This window comes from Monodelphis domestica, chromosome 3 (assembly GCF_027887165.1).
Source record: "Monodelphis domestica isolate mMonDom1 chromosome 3, mMonDom1.pri, whole genome shotgun sequence".
Lineage (NCBI taxonomy): Eukaryota > Metazoa > Chordata > Mammalia > Didelphimorphia > Didelphidae > Monodelphis > Monodelphis domestica.
In genome coordinates this window covers 78,552,267-78,564,944 of record NC_077229.1, presented here as the reverse complement: position 1 = coordinate 78,564,944, position 12,678 = coordinate 78,552,267, and the positions used below count along the sequence as shown (strand labels likewise).

Genomic DNA, 12,678 nt, shown 5'->3' with positions numbered 1-12,678 from the left:
GTTTGTATTCCATTTTTTCCCCCTGCCCTCTCCCCCTATTGTTGTTGGTCTCAACACACCCACCTGTGGGTGGATTGTCTAATCTTGATTTGGTTCTGCTATTTGGTGCCTATTGGAGGTTAAATGCACAAGTAATGATAATAATTATTTACATTTCTATAGTGCTTTAAGATTTATACGGTGCTTTCCTCAAAATTGGTCCTATGAGGTAGGTGATAAAAGTTACTCGCCCATTTTGCAGATAAGGAAACTGAGACTGGTTAAATGACTTATCCAGGGTCATATGGCTAATTGTTGTCAGCTGGTATCCTGATCATAGATTAGAGATGGAAGGGACCTTAAGAAGTCATCTAGTCCAACCCTCTCATTTCAAATTTTACATATTTTTAAAAAAATTCTCAATCTAAGAAATACCAAAAACTAAAAAAATAAGTAAATCCACATATAAAGGGAAAAAAGGAGAATAGTGTGAAGCTGTGAATCTCCATTACCTACAGCTCACAGTTGTTGTTTTTTAAGGATAATAATAAATTCAACATGTTACTTTAAAAACTGTCCTGCCTGTCTGTCCAGCCCCTTCATTTTACATGTGAGGAAACTGAGGCCCAAAGAAGTTCAGTGACTTTTCCAAGGTCACTCTGGAATTCAGAGGATTATTTGTGGGCTTTGATGCCAAATCAAATGCTCTATCCCATCCTGCTGCTCATAAACATTCCCTGTACAGCATAATTTGTGCAAGAAGCTGTCTTGAGATTCTGCCAGATGTCTTGAATAACACTTGAAAGTTGACTTTAACTTTTAACTTAGTTGTGTAACTCTCAAGGCTTTTGGTGCTGGGAATGCTCATCCATTAAGAGGCTTTTCACCTTATGCTACCTAAAAAGTGTCTGAATTTGGGGTAGATCTATTTCCCTTCCCTGGGCACCAGTTTCCTCATCCATAAAATGAGCGGAGTTAAACTAGATTATCACGAAGATTCCTTCCAACTCTGTGCCTGTCAAGATCCCTTAGTGGTGGTGGGGTAGGAGCACCAACTAACTGGAAATAGGCAAAGTTTTGGTGCAGCATGTAATTCAGGGATGCTGGGGCTAATCTGGGTCTTGGCTGCTTAGGAGGGCTGGGAGGGGAGGAAATGGTTATTTCTTGCGAGTCCAGCATACAGCATTCAGATTTCTCTGAATATTTCATAGCCTGGCAGCAATTTGCTGAACACTTCCCACAGTTCTATCAAACACATTTCACCAAGTACCTAGGACTTAAGATGCCTAACAACAGGCAGAGGGGTATATAGACTTGTGTGCAGTTGACCGATCCCAACTCATCAAAAGGGAAGGTTCTGAATTACTTGGCTCTGGGGGTTAGGTCTAGATTGGGACCTTAAGATGATGTCGGGTTCCCCTTGTGATTCTGTGCTCATCTCAACGTCCCTGAAACAGTCATCTGAAATTGCAGTCATCCCAGTGATGAAGTAGTAGAACAAGTTTTCAAGACTTGGGTTCTAATCCTGCCTTGCAGCAAGTCACTGAGTACACCTGGGCAATTCACTTCATCTTCTTGTGTAAAATGAAGGGGTTGAATTAGATTGACCTGGAGCTCTTAAGATAATGATTTTCACAGAGTGGCCCTAGACATTTGCCAGCACTGATCCCTGTACCACCTGTCCCTAACCCCCATCTCAAGTTTATTAGAGCAGCATCTGCCCTCCAGCAGGCCTAGAGTCATCTTCAAAATGGATGAGGCAGCTGGCAGGGATTGAAGTTCTGAGCGAAGGGGACACGCCATCACAATTGAACACACGGCAGCTAGTGCCAGTGGTGAGCAGCCTGTCGTGGTGGGACCTGCCCCTTAGGAGAACTTGGCATCCTGAGCATCTTGATTGAATGGCAGCCCCTCCAGGTAAAAGAGGATGCTGGGATCTCAGAGTGGGGCTTATATATTGCTGTGTGGGTACTGAAAGTAAAAAGCAGCTCCTGATGGGGATGTGTCAAGAGTGCAGCAAGAAAGCATTTTAAATAGCACTTCCTTAGGGAAGGCCAGTCTAAACTACATCTCGCTGGACTTCATTTTGGCAATGAAAACTTTGATGCTGAAAATTGTGCATCTCATGAGTTTGTCAGTTTGAGTTTTTTGGCCCTGGACATTGGTCATGAGTTTGAGGCTGCGTTTTGTACCTTTTAAAAAATGAGGAGATGTGGTACAAATAACATCCTGAGTCGGGGAAACCTGGGTTTGTGGCTGAAGTATCCTGATATGTTCAAACAGGTGCCATTCTGCATTGGCAGGAGTCTCCTCACATCAAGAGTCCTTCACCAATGAAATCTCAGGTCAAAACTCCCCCCACCCCACCCTGGTTGGAAAAAAAAATACTCTTAACATTTTCCCTTGTTTTAGAGCCTAAAGCACCAGAAGAATTGGGATGAATTTCCATCAGTGAAATGGAGATGGACAACCTAAGCTCACCTTGGGTTACTGTTGCTCAACATTACTAAGCACTCCCTGAAAGAGATTATCTTTGGAGCAGACAGGATTCCTTTTGTCACTGAGCTAATGGGATGAGACAATTATGCCTCCGTGGACTGGTGGTGTAACCTCTCCATCCTGCCTTATCCTGGCCTACTTATCCACATCTCCACCCAACACACAAAAAGGCTGGCCTACAGTTCTTCTCCCCCATTGCATGACTTTTTTTTAAACCCTTTGTTTTAGAATCAATACTATCAGTTCCGATACAGAAAGGCAGTAAGGGCTAGGCAATTGGGGTTAAGTGACTTGCCCAGGGCCACACAGAAAGTATCAGGTCATTTTTGAACCCAAGTCCTCCTGACTCCAGGCCTAACTAACCACTGAGCCACCTAGCTGCCCCATTCTGTGAACTTTTAAGGTTTTATATATCATTTTGTCATCTTTTATACCATTTTAAGTTGTAAATAATGTTTGGGGCCTTAAACCCACCATACATCTTTGCAGAGGCAATGGAAATATAAGTCCTGTGTACGGTAAGGATCTTGAGCACAGCTGCATTAGAAAGATATGGAAGAGCTACTTAAATTCCAAGAAAGTTGTTAATCATTGGGAAGTTCAGTTCCTAGAGACAATGCTATTCATAGAGAGAGGGGCTAGGAGATAGCTAGCCTTAAGGTAGGAGGAGAAACTAAATCTTCCTGCCTACCTGCCCAAGAAACAATTATCTGCAATGGCCAAGAGTGCTTGAGCAGGAGTTAGAAACCTCGGCTCTAGTCCTGCTCCGAAAACTGCTCGGGCTTCTGCCCCGGGACACAGTGTCTAACCCTAGATCTGGGAATTGGGATGGAAAAACATTACATTCACTAACCTCTAACTGAAATCTCACAATTCCTTCAGTTGAACATTTATTCTGAAAAGGAATCCAGTGACCTTTCCAGGTTGCCGGAGAGATCCATGATGTGTAAAATGGTAAGAGTCTCTGCACTAGATGATTGCTGAGGCCCTATAATGTTTATCCCCTTCCCTTTCATCTTGGAATCAATACTGTGTATTGGTTCTAAGGCAGAAGAGGAAGGGCTGGGCCATGGGGGTGAAGTGACTTGCCCAAGGTCACATCCTCCTTTTTCCTGAGCTACTTATCCACATCACCATCTAACACCTAACTTGGCCTATATCTCTTGTTCCTCATTCCAGGACTTTTTAAACCCTTACCGGTTGTCTTAGAATCAATACTAAGTATCATTTCTAAGGCAGAAGAACAGTAAGGACTAGATAATAGGGGTGAAGTGACTTGCTCAGGGTCTCAGCTATTTCATTTTTAAGAAGATAAAGAGGGGAAAAAAGCCCTGGAAAAAAGAACTGCTTTTGAGATATTCTAACATGTTTAAATGTTGTCTTTTTAGTCTCAAGATTTGTACCTCTAGGTACCCAAGTATGTAGATAGCTTTAATGGTATTTGTTTCCAACTTAAAATTTGTTTTAAAAAGTCCAGAGTTGAATCTTAATACTATTATCCTAGCCCATTCCTTGTTTTGATATTCTATTTTAGTTCTTTTTTATTAGTTCTTTTTATACCAACAAACTCCATTTGTAATTCTATTGGGAAAATGTCTTCAATTTAAATAAAGTTAAATAGGAATTGGGAAATAAAAAACGTATGGTCTAAGGCCATAGTTGAACCTATGACCTCCATCTCCAGACCTGGCTCTCAATACACTATAACTCTAAAATCTTAATGATTCTTGATATAATACTTGTGTGCATTTGCAGGTGGGAAGAGCCTGCCCATCTTTTCTTACAGCGTGTAGATCATGGAAAGGATCCCAGAGATCATCTATTCCAAGTATTCCTGTTATCTAGTAGGAATTGGGCTTCATCCACTCTTCCCCAGCATCTCACCACAAGCATCACAACCTCCCCCCTTGCATATTTTGACGTCACTTCTCTTCTGTCCCCCCCAAAAAGAGTTCAGGGGAGTTAGGGAGAGCAGAAGGAATAGAACCGGTTTGTCCTCATGGCATGTCCCCTCCCTTTTGGATTCAAGCCATTTCCACTTGCTAATTCACCTCCGAGAGGCTGGCCTCTCATTAGTGAAGTGACATATGAAAAGGCTTTGAAAAATTAATCACTGCAACTACACTTTTTGACATGTTTAAACTTGTTTCCACGAACCAATCAACATGAAAAAAAATCCTTTTTTTTTCTGTCTGTAGTACAGTTGAATAGCAAGAAAGTAAATTATCTTAAGTGGCAGCCTACCTTTTGGACCACAAACTTTGTATGAGTCAACAGAGGAGCTTGAAATTGTTGTAAAGAAAAAACCAAACCAGCAGGACTTCTCTGCCCAGACATAGACTGACACTTCAGAGAACGCGGCTTTCTCAAGGAGCCTCCAGGGTGGCTTTCTGGGCTGTGACCTCTCCTTTCATGCTCTGGGAAGCTGTGAGTTCTGACTGGCAGGCTGCCTCATGCTGGGTTTTTTTACATTTTCCCTTCTTGATAGTGACTTTAAATGTTTCTCCTTAGAGATCAGCTGCTTCTTGGTATAAGTCATCTACTTAAAACCCTTGTCCATTCCTCCCCAGCACTCTCCGATGACTGGACAATAACACCAAAGGCCTCTGGTGCCCCAATGACCTCAACACATGTTTACCCAGTGCCAAACCTGTGCACAAATGGTGCAGTGCTAGGTCGATGCTGAGGAAAGGGGCAGTCTGGCTCTAATCTTGTTCTGTACCTAAGAAGGGAGCTAACCAAGAACAGCTTTGCCCTAAAGTTTCCAAATGACTGGTATGCAGAGCAAGGTAAACTTGAAAATAAATGGGAATTATTATTAGGCAGTTGCCTAGGCCACAACAGAGGAAAGCTTTTTATAGAGACTCATAAAACGTAATTGGTAATGCCAGTAGACCTTCGCTACTTTGAGGGTGTTTTGTGTGGTTGGATGAGGCTAGACTGAGGCCTGGTGCCTTCTTTGGTATCAGAATTTCAGAGAAAGTTGGAGTGGGAAGTAACTTCAGAACATGGAGCATCACACCTGGAAGGAGGGACCCCAGATCATCACTTCCTCATTGTGAAACGAGGCAGTTGGATTGGATAACCAACCTTCAAGGTTCTTTCCAGCTCTGAAATCTATGAGCCTGGATAGTAATGGTTAGAAAATGGAATAAATATTCTGGGAGGGGTCAACCTGCTTATAGAAAAGGGAAATGGGCACCTCAAAGGACAACGTAAGGATCCCTTGGTCACAGAATGACCCCTGTGTCCTTTTCGTCCAGAATTTTTACTCTACCACAGAACACAGGGCAACGCTGCAAAAGTCCAAGAAGAGGAAAACCTAGGCTCCCATCCCCTTTCCTCCCTCCATTCTGGAGGGAGCAGAGAGAATTAGGAGGAGGGGCATCAACCAGTGTGCAGGTCCCAAAGGCAAGTTTTGAGGACTGAGGCTACCTATTCAGGAGGACAGGAAATAACAGCCCCTGCCAATCACCAACACGATTTCCTTCCCATCTTCCCAGCCATGGACTAGGAATTTGGAAACCTGGATTCTGTTTCCAGACATTCATTGACATTTATTGGCCAAGCCAGTTTCCATTGCTGAACCACAGTTTCTTACCTATAAAAAGTTGGATTATATCAAGGGTTCTTCACCCTATTTGTGTCTATGGGCAAACCCCTTCTCAAAATCATGTTTTTTAGTACCTAAAATAAGCAGGGTTACCTGCCAATTTTATAGAAACAACAACCAAACGGTTAAAAAAAAGTTCATTGGCCCTAGATTAAGAACTCTTGGACTGCCCAGCAAGGACCTTTTCACCTCTAACAATCTAATTCTGGGAGATGAGGTTGCCAGAAGCTAGTTATGTCTCTTGGTGCCCAGGATAGGGACCACCTGGAAGCTGAAGTTCTAATCAGAGCCACCTGGATCCCTCCCGAGGGCCAGCTTGTTTGTGGGCTGTGGCCTCTGAGGAAGGAAGGCAGGCACCTTGGAGATCCTAATGGCAGTTTCTGCATCCCCTCTTTTCTGGGGCTGCTGAGCTCCCCGGAGAGACTGACACACATGCTCCCTTCCTTCACCACCTGCCTTTGTAACCTGGCAGCAGCAGGAGATGGTGAGAGAGGCACAGAGAACCTAACCCAGGTGGCTTGAGCCGTGTGCCACCTCTGGGCAGCACAATCAGGGCACCTATCCATGGCTGGGGGGGTGAACTGATTGTTTTTTTTAAACCCTTCCATCTTAAATCAATGTTGTGTTTTTTTGGTTCCAAGGCAAAAAGCTAGTAAAGACTAAACAATGAGAGTTGAGGCCCTTGTCCAGGGTCACACAGTCAGGAAGTGTATGAGGCCACATTTGAACCCAGGACCTTTATTCTCTAAGCCTGGCTGTTTATCCACTGAGATGCCTAGTTACTGTGGGGTTCACTTTTAGAATATGGGATGTCAGAGCTGGGAGGGGCATTGAATATGGATTTTTCCACTCAGAGGGAGGAGAGTGATGGGGAGGACCTTAGAAACCCGAACTTAGGCGGTTGGGGTTGGGAAGAACTTTGGACACGTGTGAAGTGGAAGTTTAAGGGGATTTTGAAAATATCAAGGTTTACCCGCCACTATTCAAGGAACTGGGAAGCCATTTCAAATGCAACACTTTATTGAGAGAAAGAAGAAAGCAGGGGGAAGGAGAGGGAGAGAGACAGAGAGTCAAAAAGAAAGCTCCAGCTTACAGAAAAACCACTTACTTATAGGAAAATACACCCCTCAGATTAAACAATATCATTCTGACATTCACCCCATCACCTTCTAGCCTTCCAGAAGGAGGTATCCTCCAAGTTAACCTTTTTAGCGCATGGTCAAGGGTTGAAGTCAGATTTTACTCTGCATACAAACCCAGAACCGTTTAGGAGACATTCTAGGTGCTGGGTTGATTGGAGTTTGCTACCTCTGACTAGCCACTGGGTTTTCCAGAGCTTCTAGCCCGCCTATTCTCTCTGGCAGGCACCCCTTTGAATGCAAATTGCACAGGCCAGGTTAGCCGGTTGCTAGGGAAAGGAAATGGGGAAGGGAGTTAGAGGACAGGGAAGAGGCTATTAGCGTAGTTCCTGCTTCCTAAAACTAGGGACTAGACTATAGTTTTAAACATTTTAAAAGTACCTACTTAAAAGACAGGAAAGACATTGTTGTTTCTGTCTCCCTCTGGCCAAATGTAATCAAAAGGCCATTCACTGTATTCTGAGCAGGGTGGGGCAATCTTATCCAGCAAGGGATGCTCTCTTGGCGGGACCGGCTTTACTAACTCCCACTGGGGTCCTAGGCTTATTCATTTTGGAGATATTAATTGTGCTAATATAGTTGAGATGAACACACTAATTTCTTACTCCACACAGACAGGGTCGAGTTAGGCTTGATCTTCCCAGTGGGGCTACCTGATGACCGGCTAGAGCTGGAAGAGACCTTAAAGGTTCGATCCATGCAGCCCTGAGTGTCTGGGGAAGGATCCAAACTCATTCTGACTCTCACCGCAACCCCGCAGAGCTTCATTCCCTTTTGTGACAGTTTCCCTAGCCCAAGCCTGCTCCACACTGGAATAAGCCGTTGCTCTACATATTGCACTTTGTGCCTCCCAGCCAGGAGAGGGCGTGCTCCCAACTTTCCAAAGAGAAGCGGAAGGGCGGATCCAGCGTGCAACGCCGGGGCGGGGCAGGGCCGGAGCGCGCCGGCGTGGGGTGCCGTCGGGAGATATCTGCGCCTGCGCCAACGGAAGCAGTCTTTTCCTCAGAGCAGGCAAGATGGTAGGTGCTGGCGCCGAAAGGTTTAGGGGAAGCGGGCGGGTATTTTCTATCCATCCCCATCCTCGTTTGGGGCGCCCCGGTCGGGCCAGGAGACCCTGGTTTTCCTAGGATCTTCCCGAGGGCTTCTTAGGCTCCACATAATGAGGGGCATTTGGGAGTCCTTGGAGTTGGGAGGTGGGATGGAGGGGTCGCGGCGCGAGGCCCCAGTGGCTTCTCGAGATTCCGCGCGCTGCGGCCTTGGGCTTAGGGGAGAATGGGGTCGCGGGGGGTTGGGGTGGGGGGTCGACTCCAAGCCAAGGGATCCTCAGCACTGGGGCATGACCACAACCACTCCCTCGGGGTCGCGGATGAGGAGTCAAACTCGAACCCCCGGCTCTTAACAGGCGGAAGTGGAGCAGAAGAAGAAGCGAACCTTCCGGAAGTTCACCTACCGCGGTGTGGACCTGGATCAGCTGCTGGACATGTCCTAGTAAGGAGCAGGGACCAGAACCTCCTTCCCCAGGCCCCTACCTACTCGCCTCTATCCCTAGTCATTGTTTCCCAGGGCCTTGTGGTGGAGTGAGGAATCCCAGGGCAAAGGGAAGAGGGAGATGCGGACGGGCCGGCCGGGTTCTTTCACTCTGAATAATCCAATTAGCTGAGTGGAATCCAAGAGAATTTTGGTGGTTTGGTGGCCAAGGAACACCCCCTAGACTTCACTTGGCGTGTTTTGTCCAGAGCTCAGATTTGTCCTTCAGGAGGAAAGAGTGACTTGGCCTAAACCAGTAGGAAAGTGAGATCTGCTTTGGGTTTATAACAAGTTTGAAAACCTTTCCCCGCAGCATTTTGGAATTGCACGGCCTCCAATCATTCCCTCAGTTTTGAACCTTTGGTTGAGTACACAAAGAGACCTGCCTGCCCTGGAGTCACTTAAGGCAGAGTTCTATCACCTGCCTGGCTCTGGAGTCCTAGGAACGTCCCCTTTCCTTCTCATGTGCCCACTTTCCTCAGTGAAATATGAGAGTTGAACCAAATAATTTCTGGTCTCTTTAGTGCAAACCTCTGGAAGTGCCCCCCTGGCTTTTCTTACTATATTTACCCAGACAAGTGGTTATGGAGATGTAGAGAAAGATGCCACCAGTGTCTCTTGAGCTCTCCAGTCTCATTGTTCCTGGAAGTTTCTGCTCAGTCAAATTTTTGGCACATCAGAAAGGTGCTCCTTCCTTGAGCAGTTGTCACTTCTGAAAAATCTTGAAATGGTATTTGGCAATTAAGGGTATGTTTAAGGAAGAGGTTCCTGAGGTGCTTTGGGCTTTTAAGGTTTTCTTCAAAGCACAAGTGGTTTGCTATTTCTTTCACCAATCCATAGGCAAATAAGCTTAAATGCCCACCTCGAAGCTAGAAAATTTCTGATGCTGGATATGAACTTTGGGTCCTTTTTTTTTTTTTAAACCCTTAACATCTACCTTGGAATCATACTAAGTATTGGTTCCAAGGCAAGAGTGTCAAGGCCTAGGTACTGGAGGTCAGGCGATTTGCCCCCAGGGTCACACAGTTAGGCCAGATTTAAACCCAGAACTTCACTTCTCAAGATTTGGCTGTCAATCCACTTGAGCCATCTATTTACGAACTCCTGGCTCTTTGGCCAAACATTCTATCCACTTCTATCCCCATGTTACAGATAAGAAAAATATGAGATAAAGTGGGCTTTCCCAGTGTAAATTTATCAAGTATCTGAGCAGAATTCTAGCTTCAAGTCCAACAGTATACATAGTACCATCTGATTGCTTCTGCTCCTAAATACTCTCTTGTTTTTCCCACACCTCCAAATACAAATACAGTAGGTTCTGGTAACATTCCCAACCTTTGAGCATTGATCTTCTCTCCACTGATTGGGTAGTTCTGCTAACTTGCCTTCTTTTTCCCAATCTCCTACAGTGAACAGCTCATGCAGTTGTATAGTGCTAGACAGAGAAGGCGACTCAACCGAGGCCTGAGGCGCAAACAGCACTCCCTCCTGAAGCGCCTAAGGAAGGCTAAGAAGGAGGCACCCCCCATGGAAAAGCCTGAAGTGGTGAAGACACACCTTCGAGACATGATCATCCTGCCAGAAATGGTAGGCAGTATGGTGGGCGTCTACAATGGCAAGACCTTCAATCAGGTAGAAATTAAGGTAAGGACCAGTAGGCATCATACTTTGGCAGTTAGAGGGTTGTAGGGTCCTAGTGATTAAAACAATGGGAAAAGACTCAAGGGAATTCCTGGCCCCAATTAATCCCATTTGTGATTTAGTGAGGAGAGGTCAAACCCATTCCTTTCCTTGAATTGATGACTTGCTTGAGTCACACAGCTGCAAGCTACTATGTTATGAGCTGGATTAATAGGCCTCTTTGCTCATATACATGTTAACCACTGTACCATACTGTTTATTGAGTATGAGCCCCCAGTTTTTCATCTGAGGTAAGAGTTTGGCACTCCAGGCCAGCTCTTCCACACTTCACCCAGATTTCAGAGAACAACCTATAAGGACTGATCAGGAAAGGAGACAGCAACCTTGTGATGAGGAGCTTGTGTGACTTAGTACAACAATAATTGTCATTGTATAGCATTTTTCCAGGTAAGGAAAGAGGCTCAGTAATTTCATTAAGTCACAAATGGTAGCACCAGGATTGGAATCCAGGCCTTTCCAAATTTCAAGCCCCATATTCTTTAATGTGCCTCACAGTTCACAAACACCCTCTTTATGGTCCTCAGTTTTGGGGTGTTTTTCCCTTCCAGCTATAAAACAAAAGGGGCTACAATAAATAGGCTTTTTTAAAGTCACTTCAGGTATGAGTTTTTAGAGCCCATCTGGTATATTTATGGGCTTTTTCTTGGTTGAAGAGATGGGCAAAAGTAAGTTGATAAGAGATGGTAACTGGGTAGAGTGAGGTACTTCCTCCTTTGGAGCAGCCTGCCTGTAAACAATGAGCTATTCATCTTGCCTTGCAGCCAGAGATGATTGGACACTACCTGGGCGAATTCTCTATCACCTACAAGCCTGTGAAACACGGCCGGCCCGGTATTGGAGCTACCCACTCCTCTCGTTTCATTCCTCTCAAGTAATCTAGATTTAACAATAAAAGCTAAAAGGTTCTTAATGGAAGTGTGATATTTTCTGGAGCCTGACCTAGGTAGGGTGGGAGGCTGTGACCCTGAGATGGGTAGGTTTTGTCTTGAGAAGTTGCTGTTTGAGTACTCACTGCATCCCTCCTTCTCTGTGACCCAATTTCCCAGCTTTGATTCTGTTTGTATAATCTCTCAGGCTATGTTGGCTTCAAGACCTGGCCCCTAGAGATTAGTCTAGCTGAAGGCAGCATTTCCCCTTCTCTAATCAGCCCCACAGGGGATGCCCAGGATAGCAGCTGTTGGGTTAATTATTCATCTTCATTAATTCACAGGGCTGAATTGTGATTTTCTATGATTCTGCCAACCCCTAATATCTGCTGGAGACTTGAGGGGATAGGGCAGTTTGGGAAGAACACAGGTAGAAATGGACCATCCCAGGGGTTATCACAAGAAGATAGACTTGCGAGTGTGCAGCCTACATGAGTTAACTTTTAGGCACAAAATTTGAGGAAACTGCCTTAGGGAACAGGGAGAGAGTAGACCTGATGAAGAATGTTTGAATTTAACCTGTTTTCCAGACTCCAAATAACATAATTGCTGTTCATCATGAAACTTCGAAATAGACATCTAAGACTCATTGAGGATTTTATAGTCCAGTTGGGTGTATAAAGACAAGCATACAACTAGATCCTAAAGGAATAGATCTCAGATTCAAAAGCATCTAGCCTTCGTGCTGGCTAGGTACTGCTAAATGCCTACTAGAAATAACAAGCCTTTCTTCTAGGAGCTTACATTCCTGGGAGAAAACATGCAGATACATAAAGATGGTTCTGGAAAGGAGGGCACTAGTGTTTGGGGAGAACAAGAAAGGCTTCTTGGGGAAGTAGCTAGGGATGAGACTGGGACCAAAGAAAGCAGTGTGGAAATGGGGGCATTGTGGTCTGTAACAGCAAGTAAGACTTCAGCTTCAAGCCCATATGGGGGAATGATAAGGTAGGAAGGGATCAGATTAAAGAGACCCAAGGAAAAACTTTTGGAGGGATCTGCTGGCAAGACCAGTTGACTACCTTAGGTGATGGACTATGGGTAAAATGGAAGAGACCCAGAATAGAAAAAAAGATAATGATTAACTTCAGAATGCTTTAATCTACTTACAAGTGTCTCATCTGATCCCCCTAATAACCAAGTGATGTTAAAATTGAGACCTAGTTAATTTCCTGGGCTGGAGTTGAGAGAACCAATATCTGAGGCATGATTCTAACTCAATTTTTGGCAAGTACCAGGTTCATCACTCTTAACTAATTACATATAAAGGGTAGGTGAGAAGAATTTTAGTTGTGGA

General features: G+C 44.9%; 1 protein-coding gene across 1 annotated transcript; it reads left to right on the top strand.

The window, feature by feature from the left end:
• Positions 1-6,557: 6,557 nt before the first annotated feature.
• Positions 6,558-11,368, top strand: RPS15 (ribosomal protein S15). The gene is made up of 5 exons (XM_001373138.4): positions 6,558-6,575; positions 8,085-8,249; positions 8,633-8,718; positions 10,167-10,401; positions 11,220-11,368. Exons 1-5 carry the CDS (start codon positions 6,573-6,575, stop codon positions 11,331-11,333), a joined length of 603 nt encoding a protein of 200 aa, XP_001373175.3. The 5' UTR covers positions 6,558-6,572; the 3' UTR covers positions 11,334-11,368.
• Positions 11,369-12,678: the final 1,310 nt, after the last annotated feature.

What these genes read in the sequence shown, in the direction of transcription:
- RPS15 (XM_001373138.4), top strand. An exon ending in CAGCTGCTGGACATGTCCTA is followed by an intron (nt 8,719 to 10,166) that starts GTAAGGAGCAGG and finishes AATCTCCTACAG; the next exon opens with TGAACAGCTCATGCAGTTGT. An exon ending in TCAATCAGGTAGAAATTAAG is followed by an intron (nt 10,402 to 11,219) that starts GTAAGGACCAGT and finishes CTTGCCTTGCAG; the next exon opens with CCAGAGATGATTGGACACTA.